The sequence below is a fragment of the Strix uralensis genome, chromosome 5, assembly GCF_047716275.1.
Source record: "Strix uralensis isolate ZFMK-TIS-50842 chromosome 5, bStrUra1, whole genome shotgun sequence".
Lineage (NCBI taxonomy): Eukaryota > Metazoa > Chordata > Aves > Strigiformes > Strigidae > Strix > Strix uralensis.
Genome location: NC_133976.1, coordinates 86892131 through 86912909, shown reverse-complemented (window position 1 = coordinate 86912909; position 20779 = coordinate 86892131). Strand labels below are relative to the sequence as shown.

Below are 20779 nucleotides of genomic sequence, written 5' to 3'. Positions count from 1 at the left end.
TGACAAAACAAATCCAAATAAGTTTAGCTTTTTTTCTTTCCTCCCCCCAAAACCCCCACAAAATAATTAGAAGATACCGACTGACTTGTACAAAAAATAGTTTTAAATTCAAGGCCATTGACAGAATTATATCAAAACCATCTCCGTATTGGCATTGCATTTGAACTGTTTTATGGCAACATAAACTGAAAAACAACTCATAACTTTAAGTAGTAAAGCACTATTTATTGGCTGATCAAGCTCAAAGTAAGTAGAGAATGTTTCAGTGGACTGTGTAGATTAAGAAAGGAATTTAGGAACGTATGGCTTGGTGATAGCTAAAATTAATTTCTTTAAAGTACTTTTTAGAGGCCTGTAGTGCTGCATAGTACAATGCAAATAAAATATTAGTTGAGGGTTTTGACTTGTGGTCCTTGTTATAAAATCACAAACTGCTAAACACTCCTCACTGGGAAATTCTGGAGTGCTCAGTGATATTGCTTCTAATGATGCTGTTTATCTAAAGAGGGGTTTTTTTTTTCCTTAGGTTGTAATACTTGTTGGGGTTGTTTTGTTGCTGAGCACTTAAAGGAATATAAAATTGCTTCTGGTGTATTAGTTCATTATTTTGTGGTGGCTTGCTAGGAATAATTGCTGTGAAAGTAAAAGAAGCAGTATTGCCTTATTTCACAGTGAGGATTTCTATAAGCATGCTGAAAATGAACATAGTGCATAAAGATCACGTGTATGTTAATTGAAGGATTAAAATCTGTTCATTAGATTGGTGAATTCCAAGTTTTAAATTTAAAAATATTTTTAGTCTGTAACTTGAAATATAACTGCTGATAGAAATATTCAGCCCCTCAGATGAATGTCGTCAGGAATTATGCACATGAGTTAGAGCACTTACATTTTGAAAGTGTTTTGTGTTGGACTGCCAAGATTCTTGTACAAAATATTTGGTGCGTGGAATGAAAAATTAAAAGTATAGACAGTACTTTGCTTAATTAAAAGATTTTTTTTTTTTTTTTTGGTAGCTGGCTAGGATGAAGTTTTGCATATTGTCAGATACTAATTGAGTGAAACACAGTGAAAATAATCTAAGATGCACTGGTTTTGCTCCAAACTCTGTCGTCCCCCCCCTCTCCGTGTGTGTTCCCCCCCCCGCCTCCCATGGATTTTTATCCTCCAGAAGGATATGTAAGGTGATCTGTATGCTGATAAATGAACAGTCTATTCTTAAACTCCCACCTATCTTGACTAAAAATATGGCTTTTACCGAATGATACTAACGCCGAGAAAGCAGGGAACACGAGGGAAAGGTACATATGTTCTAGGCCTGTGAGTAATACGAAGTGCTCAACAGAGAGCACTGTTACGTGCAAGGCAGAGAGCAGCTTGCAATGAAACAAGAGGAGCGTAGTCCACAGCATTTTACACAAATAGGTGGGTTACGATGTGATGGTTACTTTCAGAGATAAGAAATGGGACGAGTGGCATCCTTATTCAGGCTAAACTTTTTGAAATGAATTGGAATTTTGCCTGGGTGAACGCTGCCAGGTTTGGATCAGGTTAAGGGAGATTTTATTGTGGGTAAAGGAGAGGGGAAAAGGGAGGAGGTGGAGAGAAGAAAGGGAATGGAGCAGGAGTTACCACTTTCAGATATGGGTGCAGGCCGTAGTTCTTGTCTTTGTTGAATAGAGAAGATAACATAAGACTGTGAGGCTGGATTATATTTTTTTTTTTTTGTATGGCTGTATTGGTACAGCACTGCCTTCTCCTTGTACATGCCAAGTATTCGTAAACATTTTGTAGCAGCTAAGGAGAAATAAAAGGAGGAGTGGAAGGAATGCCATGTTTCATCCAGTTTTCTTTTGAAGAAAATTTCTTTGGTGGGGGGCGGGGGGAGGAGGAGAGTCCACTCAGTGTTTCAGCAGCTCCCTTGCAGGCAGAATGGTTTCACTGTAATCGGCCTTCGTCCATGTGCCACATTTTCCTGTGGCGTGATAAACCTCGGCAGGGCCTTGTACCTCATACGGCAGCGTTCAGAATCTCCTGTGCACATGGGTGCTCAGGGCACGGGCAGGCCTGTGATTGTGACACCTTCCCTCCAGAAAATGGAAATGCGCTCTAATTAGGCTTTTTTTTTTTTTTTCTTACTAACTGCATCAGTCGCTCTCAGCTTGAAACAGGTGCAGGTAATCAACCCTCCCTCCTCCTCCCTGCGCAACGATGGTTTTTCTGGAGGTCTAATATATATAACAAAGCAATACTGCCATACAGTTTTAATTTTGATTTATGGCGCCCGTACCTGTCTAAGAAGAAAAAAAAAATTAGAAATATGACTGCATGTCTTTGTTTCTCAAATAAGACACACTGTAGAACATGTTTCTTCATAGCTACATACGTGTTCGTATAGCGTGTGTGCTTGTACAGTGCATTTGATTTTTGCAAAGATAGGTGTTTATCCAGTATGCATGCAGCTAGCTAGACTTAGGATTGCAGCCAGAAGACAAAAAGTTGAAATCCCTGTAGCCAGCACAATAGACATTCATAAGTAGAGTGATCCCAGTAGATATAAAATGGCGGGGTAGATGTTTTCAGATGCACACGCACTTTTCCAAGTCCTGAGTTTATACTACTCTGAACTGTACTGGCTGTGCAAATCTGTACTTGTTTATGCATTTGACTCCGTGCCTGATCTGCAATAGGATGAATTCTGTTGAGTTTGATGGGCTTTGGAGCAATCCCCCTCTACCCAGATATTCGCTAACGTAGTGCGTGTGCATGTTTGTGGAATCACTGATAAATCTGGCCTGTAACTTCTCACTACTGAGGAAACAAATTTGTGATTTTGCTAGGAATGATGCAGAAATTTATCCATGGGTATTCCTGCTCTCACGTAGAATATTTAAAATCTCCTAGTAACCCCAGTACTAGTAGGATTTCATTAAAATTTGCCTTGTGATCTCCAAAACAGAACATAATTCTGTTTAAGATGCCTTGATTTGTGGGTGGATGTGCGGGAATAAAATGACCAGAATCAGGCCCTTTGCAGCCTGTCTTTTCAAAATATATACCATCAAATATAAGATTTCATCATGTTGAGTTGCCCTTTGTGAAAACAGTCGTTTTTTGCAGAAGGTTAGTTTTACTAGTTATTTAGTAGTTTAGTTGTTTAGCAGTTGTACACTCTTTCCTCTTGCACACGTTTGAAATCTGTTATGCCGTACCTCTGGAAACAAAGGATCTGATCCAAAGGCCTCTGAAGGTGGCAGGGGTTTTTCCATCGACTTCAAATGAGATTGGGATTAAGCCTATATACATAATAGTTTGCACTAATGATTTGACTGCTATGGTGGTTTTCAGGGTGTTCCACAAAACTTTTCAAAACTCTCATAAAAATTGTCCAGGCATGATACTCCAAAATATACGTCTAAGCATTGATCTTGTTTTGTTGTTTTGTTTTAAAAATGGGGGGGGGGGGGGGGGGGGGGGAAGCTCCAAAGAGCTTCATCTCACTGATGCTCCGAATAAGAGTTTTATGAGTAAAGAAAGAGTAAATGTTGGTTCCATATTTGGTATGTAGTTGATGCATTACCTTATGCATTCTTTATTTAAATTAGGGCAGTCTTTTTGGAAGGAGTCTATAGATTTAAGATGGCAATGTACTACTTACTTATTTTTACACACGTAAGTTTAAATTAACCTCAACCGTCATATCCTGTTATGTGCCAAGGAAAACATTCAGCTCCTGTCCAATCTCTCAGGAGTTTCAAAGTGATTTGCTCTTTTCAAACTTGTTAAAACACAAATAGAAAAGTAAATTGCTTTGGATACCGACTGAAGATTTTGCAAAGGGGAAGGAAGAGGAGCTAAGGAAAAATGAATTTATTATTATAATAACCAATATACCTTTATTAAATATTAAGTCATCATTTTCTGTAGCCTTTGATTGATGGTGTTTGAATTGCTGACTGATATTTAGCAACACTTTAAATCTGAGGTACGCTTAGCGTGTTGCCCATGTATTCAGATACCTGCATACAGATATGTTTACTGTGGCATTCATTCAGCTCCTGAAATTCTTTTGTCAGTGTAAGTGGACATTTCCAGAAGGAGAAGGCAGCTTCAATTTTAATGATAAAAGAGTTCACATGCTTTTATAACTACAGACACAAAGATTTTTAGAATGCCAAATTAGAAAAAAAAAAAATAATTATTTGAAACTGGCCTTGTTTTCTTTATTTTCCCTATTTTATTTTTTCTTGTTCTATGTAATTTCAAAAATAGAAAACTACACTGGAAACAGTTCATTTCAGGAGCTAGAAAACAAGAAGCAGCACCATCAGGTCTTATTTATTTTAATGCTGGGGTGGGGGGCAGGCAGTGGCAGTGAGTAGCTTAGAGAAAGACGTGACAGCGTTTTTGTGTTTTACAACCATGGTAGGCCAAGATACTTCACACTGAAGTTAATCCATCAGAGAGAGGTCAGTTTGGGGTTTCTGTAAAGGTGATACAGTTAATACTGATTTTTTTGACGCAAGTTATATTATTCTTTCTAATACCTCACTCACAGTAACTGGTTTTACAGAATCGCAGTAGGATAGGTGATAGAAAAGACTTTGTTCTGGTCAGAAGGTAAAGCTGTAGAAGAGTTCGTTTATATTTTCATCTGCAAGTTGTAATAACTGTAAAGGAGTTACAAATACTTACAGTGTTTTAGATGGACAGTTACTTGTTTCTGTTCAGAAAGTACTGAGTTGGTGAACACAAAGCTTTGACGTGGAGTTTTAAATGCATTGGCAACCTTTTCAGAACTAGTCTTGCTTTTTATTGGAATTCAGTGTGCAAAAGGGTAGGAAAGCTATTTGATTGCATCCAAGAGATTTTGATCACTATTTGTTTTGCTACCTGTACACAAAGAGCTCTGGTATATTTACTTCTACATTTGTATATACAGCAAGTATTATTTTCAAAATATTTTACTCTTTGATAAGTCTTTTTTTTTTTCCTCTTCTTTTTATATTTATTTTTCTCTTTGTTGCAGATTCTTTTTTTTTTTTTTTTTTTAAGAAAGGAGACTTCTCATGATATTTTTGTTACCTTTGGCAGATGAGATGTATTGTCTTATTTGTCTGTAGGAAACAAAATAGTATATCCAGTCCTGAGTCAGTGGAAAGTCTCCCACAGATATCAGAGAGTTTTGGATTGTGCTCTCAAACCATAGTAACACTAATTTAAAAACCTGATACAGGAAGCCTGAACTCAAATGACTCTTAAAGTGCATTTAAAGAATGCTACGTTCTGCATGACCTTATGGACTCAAGCAGTTAGCTTTTTTCCCCTTCTTATTTTGTCTAATTTAAACCAAGGAGTGTCAGAGTCTTGCTTTCTTGTTTTAAGGGACACAGCATTGGTATTCTTCCTACTCCAGCATGCATTTATGAATTGTAGGGTGCATGGGAAGGAATTGATCATATTATCTCAAAATGGATGGAAATTATTACAGGCCCAAAGGGTATGCACATACAAATTTTGCTGCGGGGGTTCATCATGGGTTTGGTTTTGTTTTTAATGCAGTGTGAAATATAGCGGGGTTTTTGTTGCTTAGTTATTATGTGAATAAACCATTTGCATCTTTAAATCTATTTTTATTAGTAACCATCCTTTTAAATAGTTTTCCAACTCAGTCTGTTATGAAGATAGTTAGTTACCAGTTTTTTAATGGAAGGTTATACATTTCTCATTCTATAATTATTATAGAAGGAGGAATTAACATGATCACATGGAAATTTTGTTTCTTAAATGGAGACTTACATTGATGGATTGAAGGTTTAAGGTGCAGATTTACATTTAAATTACATATTACATGACATTTACATTTTAAATTATACTAAAACAATTATTTCTACTGTCTCCTTGGTGCCTTCTGAATGTCTATAAAATTATTTCGTTTAAAGCATAACCCACTCTACGATATATACGTTTCACGTATGAGATCAGAGTATTTTTTTGTATAGATGCACTCCTATCTGGTGTAAATAAAAATGAAGTTGAACATGTAATATTCGCGTGTACATGTTTAAGATGCTATTTAGTGCTTTATTTAGAGTGGCAATTACTTTCTTCTCTGTAACATAAAATGTTCTCAGGGGGTTGTGTTTAACAGGATAAAAATGGTATCCGTCAGGTGCTTGTATTTTTTGCCCCAAAATGCTTTCAGGAGTCAAAGCTTACAGTGTTGCTTAAGGCAAGTGGATAAGGAATAGCACCTGACTGCAGATACAGCCAGCAGGGAGCAAGGTGGTCTAGAGTTTCTAGAAAAAGAGGACTGATTTGGGAAAGAAAAGCAAACTGAAAGGTTGTTGTGCCTGTTGTAAAGAGCCAGGCCAGTGTGGGAGTCAGGAGTGGCAACAAACCAGTTGTAACTTTATGAAGATGCTTCCATGCTTATGGAAGGTGCTGTACGCGCAGTCCGCATCTTGCAATCAGTTTTTACCAAGTTCGAAGGAACTTAAAGTATGAGCATAATTCTCTTCCCAAAATAGATTTCTTTACACTGTCAGTTGGATATGGCTGGTTTGCACCCATATAAGGTCCTGGGTTGGACACAGGAGCACTAAAATGCCGTTATTGTCAAAATAATTGCTGCAAGCCTTTTAACTTTTGATGCCTGCCGAGCTGAGTACATGGAAGAGTACATACCCGCCTGGGGGTGGATTGAACTTCACCTGGAAAAGAGGGGGTGGGTGAGGCAGTAGCAAATCCCTGAATTTTGTAACTTTTCTTGTCATTGGTGTGTTCCTCCTGAGATACAATCTAACCCAAAATACACATTAGTTGAAGGGCCAGCAGGAAGAGCTAACAATCTTTCCTGAAGATCAGTCTGTGAAAAATCAGGCTTTAACTGCGTATATTAGTTTTAAAGTTGCAATTAGTGGAAGAACAAATAGAAAAGTGTCACAATTCAATTAACATCAAGAGATCAAGCTGAAAAATTACTTTGGCAGTGCACTTGCAGACTTCGTTAGAGCTCTGTATGAGTATTTTTGAAAAACACTTATAATGGAAAGGTTTATCCAGGTGATCAGTGACTGTGTTTCACATCGCTGTCTAGTGGGTATTACTTCTAACGGCAATTAAAAAAAGTGAAGCCATTCTTCACAAAGTGAATTTCACCTCTTTGTAGACGACTAGTTCAAGGCCTGCATAGAGTTTAAGTCCCACTCAAACCACTTCAGATAGCACGCAGCTTTTTTCCTATCCTTTATGTACCATGAGCTACGACTGCAGAAGCCACTGGGAGAAATACTGGGTACAAAGAATAATTTTTATTGTGCCGTTGCATTCAATGGGGTTAACTCTTTCTGATCAATATAATCTGCAGTCCTCAGAGCTTTATCTAGTCACTCTTCTATCCTTTAATTTGTAAAATGTGCATCTTAGACATGCTGTTGTCCAGAAATTAGGCCTTGGTGAAGTATTCATATGTGGGAGTCGCGGTGCCCTTGTCTGGAAAAATGAGTAAGAAGTTGGGAGATTCTTTTACACTCAGCCTTGGGTGTAACAGTAAGAGCCTCTTCAAGTTTCCTCCTCCTTCTCTGCTTCAGCACCTCCCCTCGTAAGTTGGAGGTAACTCCGATGTTGCCCATGAGATTTCTTCTGTGAGAAACAGTAGCTGTCTGAATAAACCACGTACAGCATACACATGGAGTACACGCAGCTGAGAAGGGAGTAGTTGTGAGCAGTTTTGCAGTGCAGTGCCTGCAGAATTCGAGGGGTTAAATACTGCTTTGCACAAGGCGGCATCTCATAGTCTAGATCTGTGCTGCAGCTGCTCTTCTAGTCCTTGACTTCCTTTGAATGGAGACTTTCACCCATAGCTTTAGGAGGCAACTCCTCTGCCTCCCAAAATTTAGCAGTGTTCTCCACTGAAGTGGAAGGCTATGTGCTCCCTTGCTTACTTGCCATGAGGTTTCTTTCATCACCACCATCTTGTAAATTAGTCGCTCTGTTTTATGCATTCATAAGTAATGGGAGAGAGTGCAGCACGCACAGCATCTGCATGGATATACCCCAAATCAAAGTCTACGGCTGATCAGAGCAGCTCAGTAGAAAGAGGCTGTGAAATTGCTTGGTCTGTTGCCCTTCCAGTTTAGGATTCTGCTGTACAAGTAATTAAAATCCAGTGTACTGATAGCATTTTAAGACTGTATAGGGAAATTAATTAGATCACTGACTAAAAAAAAAAAAAGGCAAAAACCCAAACCTTTACAGAATACTAAACAATGACCATGGAAACTAACACTTACAAATCATAACATTTTATGTGCTCCCTGCAGAATAGAAAACTGGGAGGGAACTTTTTAAAATAAAGACACTGGCATATTTTAAAGCTTTTGTTTGCTGACTTTTTTTTCTCTCTGATAATTCCATTCTTTTTATCCTACTGCATGACTGAATGTAGTTGAGTTTAGGATTTATTTCTTTTTACAGCAGCCTATCCTCTGTTCGTCCTAAAAGAGTTTAGTTTCTAGAAGACAGGCAGGCGTGCCTGGTTCGCGCAGCATTGGCATTGTGTAGCAAATTACAGTCAGCTCAAGTGAGCAGGCTTTCTCAGTCACCCTGTCTACAATTTTCATTCTCATCAAGGGCACAGCTACACTGGAGAGTGCCCCAGACACACACGTGATGCACAGAGTTGGGAAGTAGGCGAGGATTTGACTGAGCGCAGAGAGCCACACTGGTTCCACCATGTGGACAGCTTCAAGCCAGCTAAAGCTGACTGCCTTAGTTACTGTGGAAGGCCAACTGTCTTTTAATGAATACCCTAAAAACTGCTTTGCTTATTTTTTTTTTTCCCCCTCCCCCTACTTTTCTAGCAAGTGTGCCTGTGACCATCACATCCTGCAGATGCTCATGCAAAGGACTTACCTTGCACCCACTGGTAGTCGAGTGACGTTCATAAACAGGATTATCCTCACATTTCCCAGACTGTGTTGCTTCCACGTCCTCTCCCCCTCCTACCACCGCTTCCCCTCTCATCTGCAGCTGGTAAGGGCTGGGTGAAAAACAGTGCTTTGAGCCAAAAGTGAAAATACAGGAGACTTACAGCCAGAGTTTTCTGAAATGTTTCCTAGCAATCCTCTGCCCAATTTCAGAGCTTTATAGCCCGATTATTAATGGTGCTGAAAATCTTGGGGTGAGTGCTGCTGGGCCCTGAGTATGTTGTAGTCCTTTCACTTAGGTGTTTCTGACTGGCTCATCAGTGCTTCTGGTAACTGGTGGTCTTATATTCTTATTACCTGTGGTACAAGAACACTTCCAGTGCAAGCTCCCTGTAGGCGTCCTGCACACCAAGGAGTGTAAGCACGCCAGGGTGGGCGGTTTCCCTCTTCAGTTTACAGTATCGTTTGAGATCAAATAGGAGAAATTAGTGTGATAAACCTGAGGAGAAAAAGAGAAGGGGCAAACGTTCTAGTTCGGACTGTTAAGTTGGTCAGGGTTTGTAACTATCTAAATTCAGTAAGCGCTCCAGTTTTTTTCATGCCATTTGCACAAGATTTCAAAACTTCCGTGCTTGATTTTTTGGGTTTTCACCACTTTTTCTTTCTTTACTCTTTAGGTCAATTCACATGCAGTCTTTCCAAAATTACTGGTAGACAGGGGTGTGGTTGCAAGAATTGTTTTGGCTTGTGCTTCTCCTGTGTACCTGCCTTGGGCTGATGCTCAGATCAGAGAGGAAGACAAAATGAGAGTTCCCCTGTCCTTCAGCTCGGGAAATGGTACGCTCAAAATGATGAGCGAGTTTCAGCAAACTGAAGCAAAGACCTGGGATCTCACTGTGTCACAGACCAACTGACATGTTTTGAATGCACTTTTTGAGAAACAGAGGTGTTGATGCTTCAGGAGTTCATTGGCAGAGATAATGAGATCTCCAAGTACATTAGAAATCTTCATTAGGAAGAAAATCAATAGTAAAATAATGTTTCAACCTGTAGTCTCAGTAAGTCATTTACTTTTAAAAATCAAATTCTTCCCAGAGGTGAAAACTTTTCTGTTGGTGTTTTGTTGAAACACAGTATTTGAATAGTAGGTCAGCGTTGGGAAGATTTTTGTTTGTAAGAAGCCCTTCCAGTAACTCCCAGAACTCTTCACAGCTATTTTCTTTGTGTCTGATTTAAAAAAAATGGGAATTTTTGCAAGATACATTTTACCTCGCAAACAGTAAAAAGTTCCTCTTTAGCTTGGAATATACACATTACAGACTGTGTTGAACTGGAAGCCAGTTTTTATTTTGAGTATGTATTTTATGAATAAATTACTATTGCTTGTTCTTACTGTGGACGTACTGCTGAAAATTATGCGGTGACTTGCACCTCTGTAGGAGTTTTGCAGAGTAACACCATGAGGCATTAAACCTCTCCCTAAAAATATCTGGGCACTGAAAAACAGTAATGACATGAAAAGAATTTGTTTGAGAAACAGACAGAGGAAAAGAAAAATAGGCAGCTGGGTGAAACATGTCTTTCTGTTGATTTAAGGGTTCATATTTTATTTTGTCTAGCAATCAAGATGCATTTTTTCTTTTTAGGAAATAGAAATGCATCATTTTGACTTCCAGTTTTAAAAAACAGAAGCCCAAAGTTTACATGTTCCACACAGTTTTATTTTTCACTAATATTTTAATTTTGTGTTTGTGTGTCGTATTTTAAATGTAAATTTTGATGTTGAAATCAATTGCTTTTGTAAATCATTCTTTAAAAAGGAGAAAAAGATATTTCAGCTCAGATGCGTAAAGTAAAAGACGTGACTCCATGGCTGCTTCTGGTGAAAGAAAAAAGCACGGGAGCTTCTGTAATTGCAGCATCAAACCCTGAGTAGTTGTCTCTGTAGTAGCGTTGCGATGGCGCAAACATTGCCAGCGCTGTACTTTTTAGCAGGCTTCTGTTGTGTCAAAAGGTGAGAGAGGCTGCTATAAATAACCGTGATTGATTGCATTGTAGCTAGTGATTTTTTTTTGGAGTTACTACAGAAGTCTGAATGCTTTGGGTTTTTTCTTCCATCTTAAATAGCATGCAATGCTATACCATTTAGTATACCTTTATTTAATTTGTCTCGTCTGTGACACAGTCTCTTCTAAAGAGCTCAAGCTTTAGATTAAAATGTAGTTCTCAGGCAGAAAGAAACTGCAGTAAAAGTAGTTGTACTACTAGTTCATCCTATGATTAATAGCAAGACTCGCTTAGAAGTTAGTCTTTGATTTCCTCTGTTTAATTGTAGCCCTAAGTGAAATGGGTTTTTGATTTATAGAAAATGCAAAATTGGGTACAGAAAGTTTTAAATTACAGTAACAGTAAAAAATTTCCCACAATAATCATCCCATATTGTTTCAATTCAAAAGAGCTAAGGCTTGATTTGTGTGGGAAAGAACCCATAGCAGCCAAGTTCCACATTTGAAACTGGGGAGAGGGGAGGATCAATTACCCTCTTTTGAGGGTATAAAAATATGCCTGAACTTCACTATGTAATACTTCTATCATATATTCTCTCTCTGGAAGGGTGCATGCTAATTAGTTACTTTAGAATAGCTATTTCTTACATGGATGCCCAATAAAAGTAAGTAGAAAAATTGTGTTAGGACATACAAGAACGTTGGCAAAAAAAGCAGAAGCTTTAGGAAAAGCGATGGCTTGTAAACATGATTGAAAATTAATCTCTTTTTTTTTTTAAATATATAATATTTGCATTATACAGAGTGGTTCAGTATACTGTTAAAGTTTTAATAACTGTAGTTTAATAACCGTAGTTTAATTCCTAAGCTACTTTTTGGAAGTTCTGCATGGCTGATCTGGCTTTTGCTTCGCCATGTTTATGTTGACTTTTTCTTTCATTAGACCGCAGTCCCTATGTATGTTTACAGCACTAATCCTAGATGTTGAAATTCTAGATAGTTAAAATATATTCAGTATCATTAAAGCTATTCTGGGGGAAATGACTTCGCTTTAACAGGGCGAGACCAACTTCTGCTCTGTTTACAGGGGTAAATTGAAAAAACACTGTTCTGACCCATGGAGGTGTACATCTGTGTTCCCGAGAATATGAATTTTGGCCTTTCATATTTGCTTTTTTTGTGAACCAAAATACACCAAAAAATAATTTGGAAGATAATAATGCAGTTATTCTCTTGGCCAACTTGGGTGATTTTTAGAATCCTGCTTCACAGTCTCTCCTCACATACAGTTTTTATTTGGAACATACTGAGTTTACAGTTTGAATATAAAATGCTGCTTCTATTCCATTTGATTTGGCATGACCAAAATATAAAATCTAAGCAGAAAGCGTAGTATTGATCCATTTATAAGCATTTTCAAATTGTACTGCACTTCTTGGATAATTTATTGTAGCAGCATTTTAAAGGCAGGTAAGCTCTGCTTTTGTGCTATAGTCTGACAGTTTAATCAAGATACAAATTTAGAAACAAATCAGCACTGTCTTTTATATAGTGCCTCTAAATCCATGGTAATTGGTACCAGACCTTGGTAAAAGGAAAGGATCGCTGTTTCATGCTACCAATACCAGTGGGTGTTGCTCCACAGCTGCATCATATAAGAAGAGAAGATGCAAGAAAAATTAAAGGATCCCCACATGCATTTTTCTGTAATATACCTTTTCCAGAGTACGAGGCTGATGGAAAATTCCCTTGAATTCAGTGTGTTAGCCTGCTGTAAATAGTGCCATATGTTCTGCACACTTTAACTCTTACCTTTTGATAGCACTGGACAATTTTAAGTCAGCTTTCTTTACTTTGTAGTTTTGAAAGATTTGAAAAAGCCTGTACTTAATAAAATCAGAACAGGGAGGGTAGGATAAAAGTGCTGCTGGTGCATTTGAATTGTATCGGTGTAAACTGGCTGACTTGTGACTCTCTACAAAGGCCTATTTTGGGTAGTTTTGTCACATCAGAATGTATACACCTGGCAAGATGAGCTGGGGTGCAGGTTACGTTCCTGCTCTCTCCCCATGTTTCAAGGCTTTGTGCTCAGCTAGAGCATATATGAGCTATAGACTGAGGCTGTATGCTCTGGCAGCACAGATGGAGTATTCTGTCATTAGGACTGTTTGTTGCCTGTTGGAACACACAGCATATTTCTACCGTGGCATCAACAGTTTCTAAGAACTGAGGTCAAAATAAACAGGTTGCAGTTGGATACAGGAACAGTCTGGGAAACAACTTAAAATTCCCTGCTTAGGCATAAGCATATTCCTAGATACATGGATAAAATGGCATTTTTATAGCAAGGGCTCGTCTATGGTAGTGTATACAGATTAGGATAGACTTGTAGGGGTACAGTTTTCTATGCATATTGGCATATTTAGGCAAAATTGACCTTATTTTAAGTAAATAAGCAAATTTAAGCACAATAATCTTGCACTCTTTCTCCCGGTGTTTGTAGTACTTCAGCAAAATGAAAGCGATATCACTGTGTGCATTTAAAAAATATGCATTTTAATTAGGCTTCAGTCTTCTTTGCAAGCGTGGATGTCACTAATTGCACTGGTGCATGCAGTCCCTTTGAAGTTGATAGGACTTTTTACAGGAGTAAAGCTCCAGCACTGACAGACAAGCTCTGGCAAACCTCCTTGAAGTGGTTTAAGTTGCTACTGCCCCAAACTCCCTGCTCCACCCTTTGACTGGGGATTAGTGCTTCCGTAGCAGAATTTCCAGAAGGGAACGTGTGCCCACACCTTTAGCTGCTTCATTGCAAAACCCCCAGGTTCAGCTCCAACCCTTCGCAATGAATCATTTTCTGCTAAGCTGCTGGAGTACGCCTGAGGTCTGTGTTTGCTGAGTCAGCATGGAGAGCCCTCATCTCCAGCAGCTAGGTGGAGCAGACCGCTGGGAAAAGTGTCTTCAGTGTGTGACAAGGTTCACCAGAGCTCAAATGTCCATGCCCCTTCCATCGTGGGTAAGTATTTACAGCATCAGCCCATATATAGATTCAAATTCCAGGTGAAATCCCATCCTCCTCCAGAGAGATGAGCGGGGTTTTAGCCAGGGGTATCGGTGAAACCAGGGTTTAATTTGTAGTGTTTAAAAAGCCAGTAAATTTTTACATAACAGGACAAATACTTGTGATGATTCTTGGCTTGAATAGAGAGGTAAATAGATTTGCTTCCTGACAGTCAGCAACAGTCACTTCGAAAGGTTTACTCATATTTACCTAATCACAGTTCCTTTATAGCTCATGTAACTATCACCTGTTTATTGAACTGCAAACACATAAATGCATAGGCAAGCTGCTAGAAGTTAGAATCTCATGAGTTGGGTTTTGGTTTTTTTTTGGTGGGAAGATTAAATGTAACTGAGTTTCAGTGGTTAAAATTAAAAAACGGTTATTTTTTCATTTTCAGAAATGAAACACTATAGAGCTGTAACGGTATGCATAATAGTAAATAGCTAATATGGGTATGTGTAGTGGCAGCAGTGAAAAGAGGTGTCAAGAGAAGTAGGAAAATTTGTAAGACTAATGTGGAAAGCTGTGTTTAATGCTTTAAAAGAATGAGTAAAAAAGCAAACCTCCTCAAATTCTTCATTGCTACCAGTTTACTTCTGTTGCCATTCTTACTTCCCATGTCATGAAGAGCTCAGTGGTGCATATTACAACTGGAGCAATAATATTATCATCCCTTCTTACCTTCTGTGTGCTTCTTCCACCACAGTGACAGGGTGAGAGCACTCCTAGAAAACTCTTTTTATGGGCTGATCTTTGTGTCTTCACCAGGTTTTCTTTGTTCTTGTTGCCCTTCTCCATATACCCCTACACACAGTATGTACGTAACAACGTTTTTTTTTCATCCTTTATGATGACAGGTCTTGTACATCCTCCTTCATCCTGACCCACCATCTCTTTCCTACTCACAAACAGCTTCTGAGTCTCAAGCTCTTAGCTCACTGGTAATGCAGCTGGGAACACTGCCCTCCCTCCCACTTCTTTTAAGTTGGCTCTTGGAGCCCACTGCAGATGGTCTGTACCTCATACATAATAAAGATTTTATTTTTTTTCTTCTGAGACAGGTTTCTATGAATGTAAGAGGCAGACACTCTGGCAAGAGTAGACCTGTGTTTTTGTATTTTTTTCCTAAATGAGCCTTGGGGGACTTGTTTGCCATAGTTTGGAGCCCCTTAATAGCTGATGGAGCTCACTAATATCTTGGTGCCAGGAGCAGGAACCTGATTTACCCACTTAATCTTTTCTTAGGGAAAATTATATACATTAGTAAAATGAAGTTAGGGCACAGCTGGACAAGAAAAAGAAATCAAGCAAAAGCACTTCAGGAAGTGATGAAAATCAGTTGCTTTAGGAAGGTGGTCTTCTGATAAAAGTATAGCAGGTTTGTGCTCACTGTGTTTTAGAAGTGCTTTGGGGTGGCCTGTTGTAACTGTATATTTCTTACTATTCCTAGTAAGTTTTTTTCAGTGAGTTCACTATTTTTAGACTTGAATAATAAACTCTGTGTATCAATATGTACCCAGGACCTCATGTAAGAGCCAAACGAGCATTTTCAAATGTCAGTTGAAGTTGTAGTTGGCTCAGCACTGTTGCTTCCCAGTTCCTTTGTATATTGTGTTTATGTTGTTACGCTCTGTAACAGTTATAGTAGTCATAAAAACAGGTACATGTGTGGAGATCTACTTCATGGGTCTTGCTGTGCATGTGCTTTGATTTTCTTGTGTGGAAAGCCGCCTGCCTGCACAGGGCTGTTCTTGGTCTCCACAGTATGCTTCGGGAACTAAAAATGTAGAACATACGCAGGAAAAAAATAGTGGAAATACATTTATACCAGCAGTTTTAGCAGCTGATTTGACCCCTGTGAAGAAAGGGTATGTCAAGGTCAGATACAAGGCTGTATTGTTTTTAAAGATAAGGGAAAAGCCCTGAACTAAGTTGGATTTTGTTCATGATGAGGAAAAATTTTTACAGGTGTTTCATGCCTTCTGGTTTGCATGTTGATACTGTAGGAAGGTTACTCATTAGATAATAACAAATACAGTCCAGAATCAACTCACGGATTTCAGAGTATTTGCTAAAATACTTCGGGATTCAAGTGCCTGAAAGAACAGTTGGCTCTTCAAGAAAAAACAAACACTGGTGTCAAATAAGATGCTCTTTTGGGGCCTGAAGGGTGTCGAGAGTAAGGACTCTAAGGAGTGAACAGAGCAAATAAAACCTTGTGAGAAGAGACCAGCTCCAGAAAACATGAAAGTTAGGCAGCAGTGATCAGCAACACAGAATGATGGTGGGATCATCATTCAGGTTGGAAGGGACCTCAGGATGTCCAACCTGCTGCTCAAAGGAGGGTTAGCTGTGAGATCAGACCAGGTTGCTCGGGGTTTCATCCCGTTGGGTCGTGAAATCCTCCGAGCATGGAGACTGCACGACCTCTCTGTGCAGCCTCTTCCGCTGCTGGACTGACCTCATGGCGGAAAAGTTTTTTTTCTTATTTCCAGCCTGAACCTCTTATATTTCAACTTAAGTCTGTTGTCTCTTGGTTCTCCCACCACATCCCACTGTGAACAACCTGGCTCTGACTTCTCAGTAACCTCCCCTCAGGTATGGAAAGGCTATCACCAAAGGCTTCTCTTCTCCAGGCTGAGCAAGCTCCGTTCCCTGAGCCTCTTCTCACAGGGCTAATGCTCCAGCCCCCGACCATCTTGGGGGTCCTCCTCCTTACTCTGTCTGCGTTGAGGTAATGCTCAGCGAGCCGGTGAGTGACACAGGAGGCCTGTCGGGGTGTCGCTGGGGCTCTCACGTGCAGGTCCCCGTGATGGTTGTAGCCAGGACAGGCTTGATGGCTGCGCGTGAGCCTGTACTGCTCTCTCCAAGCTGGTCTAAGCTATATGGGTATTTTTGCTGACTGTCAGCTAGAAACGCTGCCAGAAGCTGATGCTGTTGGCCGGCCTGGCCTTGGCCTTCACAGCAGATTCCTGGGTTAATAGTGTGGCGTTACTAATTTCAGGTATTAATTTAGGAAAATACTAGCCTGGATTTGAAAATCATGACATAGTTTAAATGCTGTAAGATGTTAAAACGCTGTAGAGTTTCTTTTACTTTGCTGGGTGGTTTTTGAGCTGCTGAGATACACATTTTAAGCATAAAACACGAGGGTTAGAGATATACTTAGTCTTAAAAATTGTTAAGTGCCTTGTAATTGCATAACTGCAGGAGCCAAGGCTTTAAGAACAATACTAAATATCATGAAATTTGTGATTTGATTTTAAAATTAAGCAACATTGATAAGATCAAGAGTCTGTTGCTTTTGTAAAGCAAATGTTCATCTAAGAAGGGTTTTTTCAAATAGTGAACCATGTCTCTAAAGTTCTAAAATGATAGCTGCTATTATGTGCTCATCTGCTTGGCACAGTAATTAAAGTATACGTTAATGCTCTAAGACACGCGTTTGGAAGTATGGATAGAAATTAATCACCCTGCCACTGTACAAATTGCTTGCTGAGTACAACAGATATATATGTTTCTATAGAAAGTTGTATGTTTGTGTATTCTACGTGGATACAGTTAATTTAATATTTCATATATTTAATTTTATTGCATATAATTTAAATATAAAAATACATTTAATTGTATTAAATACATGTGGGGTTTTATTTACATATTTAACCTATGTGGGACAAGCGTACTGTAATAACCACTAAAGATTAAATTGCCAAGATACTCAAACACTGTTCCGGGAGTCTTTGAGCTGTCCACAAGCATCTGTGTGAGCAGGGCAACAGGAATTCCTGTCTCTGCAAGATTTGAATCATCCGAGATGACTAGTTTCCACATACACACTGCAGATGGGGATGAGTCTCTCACAGCACACCAGGCTTGGCCCCTCTCTCGCAGGCTGCAGAACGGATTTCTACCGAGATGAGCTTTATGGAGGAGGCCCTTCTCTAGTTAAAAAGCACGATAATTCTTCAGCCATTAATTAGATTTATCTTAGATTTAAGCTTGGTGATGTTGATTCCATCTCTGGCTTCCTGAACACTGCGCGGTGTCCGTAGGAAATCTCCAGTGTGAATTTACAGGCTGTACAGTTACAAAGTGAGGTATTGCCACTCTCTGTAACACGGTTAGTCTTCATACCAGAAAACCTTTATAATAAATAATCCACAAGATGTTTGAGAAACTGTTAATGTTACTCCTATGCTGGACAATTCATCAGATCAGGTTTACTCTGTTATTTTACAGACTACGTGACTTGGAAGTCAAAAAGCAGGTGTCTGTCCTTTTCACGTTGCTGAAATGCATGCGGCGTACAGTTCAAAACAATACTGCTGTCCTGCTTTACAATGCAGATAACTTCTTTTCTTTTACAGTTTGTCTCACTGTATAGAGAGCAGTTGGAAATATATGTGCACGCTGCTCGAGCTGTTGCTTTTTCCTCGTGGTACAGTGCAGTCTCCTGACAAAGAGTGGTGTTCTGTGCAGTGCGATCACAAAGCTCATGGGTTAAGATAGAGAAGTGTCTGGCAGCATGTTGATAAAAAGGACACACAAAGAATAAAATTGTATGGGGAATTGTTTTGAGAATTGTTACCCTTGTGAAGTAAAAAGGTGTCCGCTAAAAATGACTTGTTCTTCCCTGCCTACGCTCCGATATAGGGCCCAGTTTTAAAAAATGGATGTTTCTGTAAAACTTTGATTCCTAGGCTCACACCTGTGTACAGACCTCTTTGTATGTTTGAGATCTGAACGCAGAGCTCAGGCATCCTTTCTTTTACAGCTAATATTGATGATCCTGCCCAAGAGTTACAAAAGCAGAAAAAAGAAAACCGTTACAGACATTTGCTCCTTCAGTTGATGCATATTTACATGTTTCTGCATGGTGAAAGATATTTTTTTTTTAAACTATTTTTTCAGTGTATCAGCCTGGATGTGGTCTCCGTGTAAGGAGTGTGAAATTTACAGCCGAAGAATTACACTTTAACAGTGAAAAAGCTCTTCCTCATCTGAACCGTCATTCAAAGCGCCTGCAGGATGAAAGTAGTCAAATAGAAGTTTTCGATCACATTGTCTGCAGGACTCCTAGAAGATTCTTTGGAAACTTGGGGTAAGATTAAAAAAAAAGAACAAACAACTTAGTTGTAAAGTAGAAGCTGATGTGAAGTGTGAAGGTGTAATTCTAGGGCAGAGAAGATACTGTTTGTGCATTGACTTCTATGCTGAAATGTCTACAGGAGCAATTCCACGTAAGAAAATTTCAAGGCAATATACGTTCAAATTATGAAAACAGAAACAACAATAAGCCTAAGCTTGCTACCGGGATTAAACAGATACATATTTGAAGAAATTGTTTCCTATTCAAAAATTAAAGCATATATTATGTTTTCTTTATTCTTTTGATAATATATGTCAAAGTACAGAAATGTTTAACTACGAAAAATAAGTTTTTAGTGTAAGTATGGAAAGTATGAATTGATGAGTAGTACAATATATTTTGACTTGCTTAGATCCTGAGAAATAGCTGAAATATTTGCACTGTGTATAGTTAGTGTTGTTTCTTGTTCTTAGTGTTTTTGTTTTGTATTCAGTAGTGGTTTCCATTATCTTACTTTTGATGAATTAAATTCTTCCAGTTTACTTCCTTATTGCTATATCAATTTAGTACAGGTAGTTGGGGTGTCATCAGGATACCTTCTCTGTGACTGTAGTCATAGTATTTCATATAAAGAGCATTTCCAAGGGCTATCAGTACTTTCTTGTATACATGAATCTTTTTCTCCTGCTTCTGTTTCAGGTCATCTATATAACTAAAATTCATGCCAAAGACCTTGTTGTCTAAATGTGTATTGGGTACAGTTCTTAATATTGCAGGTGTTTACATTCATGGCAATATAAAATGCTTCTTATGACAAATAGTGGAATGCTTACTTTATAGCCTTAGGAATTTGGCCAGGGCATACAAACAATTTATTTTTCTTTTGTTTATAGTCAGACAAGTTTATAATTAAGTCAGTAATGGGCATAAGCATTCTTGCAGCCTTTGCAGCTCATCTTTCTTGTTAACATCAAAGAGAATATTTGTGGTAGAAGACATAGCAGTTGGTAATAAGTGTGGGAGAATCAAGAGCATGCAGATTTTATTTATTTTTTTATTTTTGAAATCCTTCTGTAGTCTGTGTATCTGCAGTAAAGGAAAAGCATGCATGCTTTCTTGTTGTTATCATTCCAATGCTGTAGATAGAAAAGATAGTTATACACTGGTACCACAATCTGTGCACACTCCAGACCACCAGAGATACTAATGAAGACGTGCAAAGACTTATATAACCATTACATCAGTGTCTTATTTCTAGAAATGGCTAGTGTAAATTACCCTTTTGCTGATGAATCCATTGCACTGATCTGTAGCCTGCATGGTCCAAGTGTGGATTAAATCAAGAACATGATAAAGCTGAACAGGAATCCTGGCATAGGATGATATGACTTTGTTTTGCATAGAAAACACATGTGGGTGAATGTATGTGTGTTCATGCATACATGTGTATAAATATATAAAGTGTTTTGGATTTACTGTGTCTGAGGACGAAGCCCTGTATGTGATGGATCTTTTAACTTAAGGGGTTGTGCATCTTTTGTGTCAGTACTGAGACAGTTGAGATCAGCTAAAATTTCAGTCCTGGTGTGTAAGAGAGTTGTCAGCAACAGACTTTTTCTAAGCACCCTTTGAGTCTCTGATTTGATTCTATGAAACCCATTTATCTCTGCAACAACTAGGGACATGTGTT

The 20779-nt window shown here is 38.8% G+C and overlaps 1 protein-coding gene across 4 annotated transcripts in view; it reads left to right on the top strand.

Moving 5' to 3' along the window:
* Positions 1-20779, top strand: part of LOC141944856 (uncharacterized) — a 127070-nt gene that overhangs the window by 27031 nt on the left and 79260 nt on the right. For all 4 annotated transcript variants that reach the window (XR_012629345.1, XM_074872112.1, XM_074872111.1 and 1 more), the window contains one exon: positions 18912-19101. Coding sequence is in view for 3 of the 4 variants with exons in the window: in XM_074872112.1 (XP_074728213.1) it covers positions 18912-19101 (190 nt within the window). In the remaining variant the exon portion in view is untranslated. The remainder of the gene's footprint in view (positions 1-18911; positions 19102-20779) is intronic.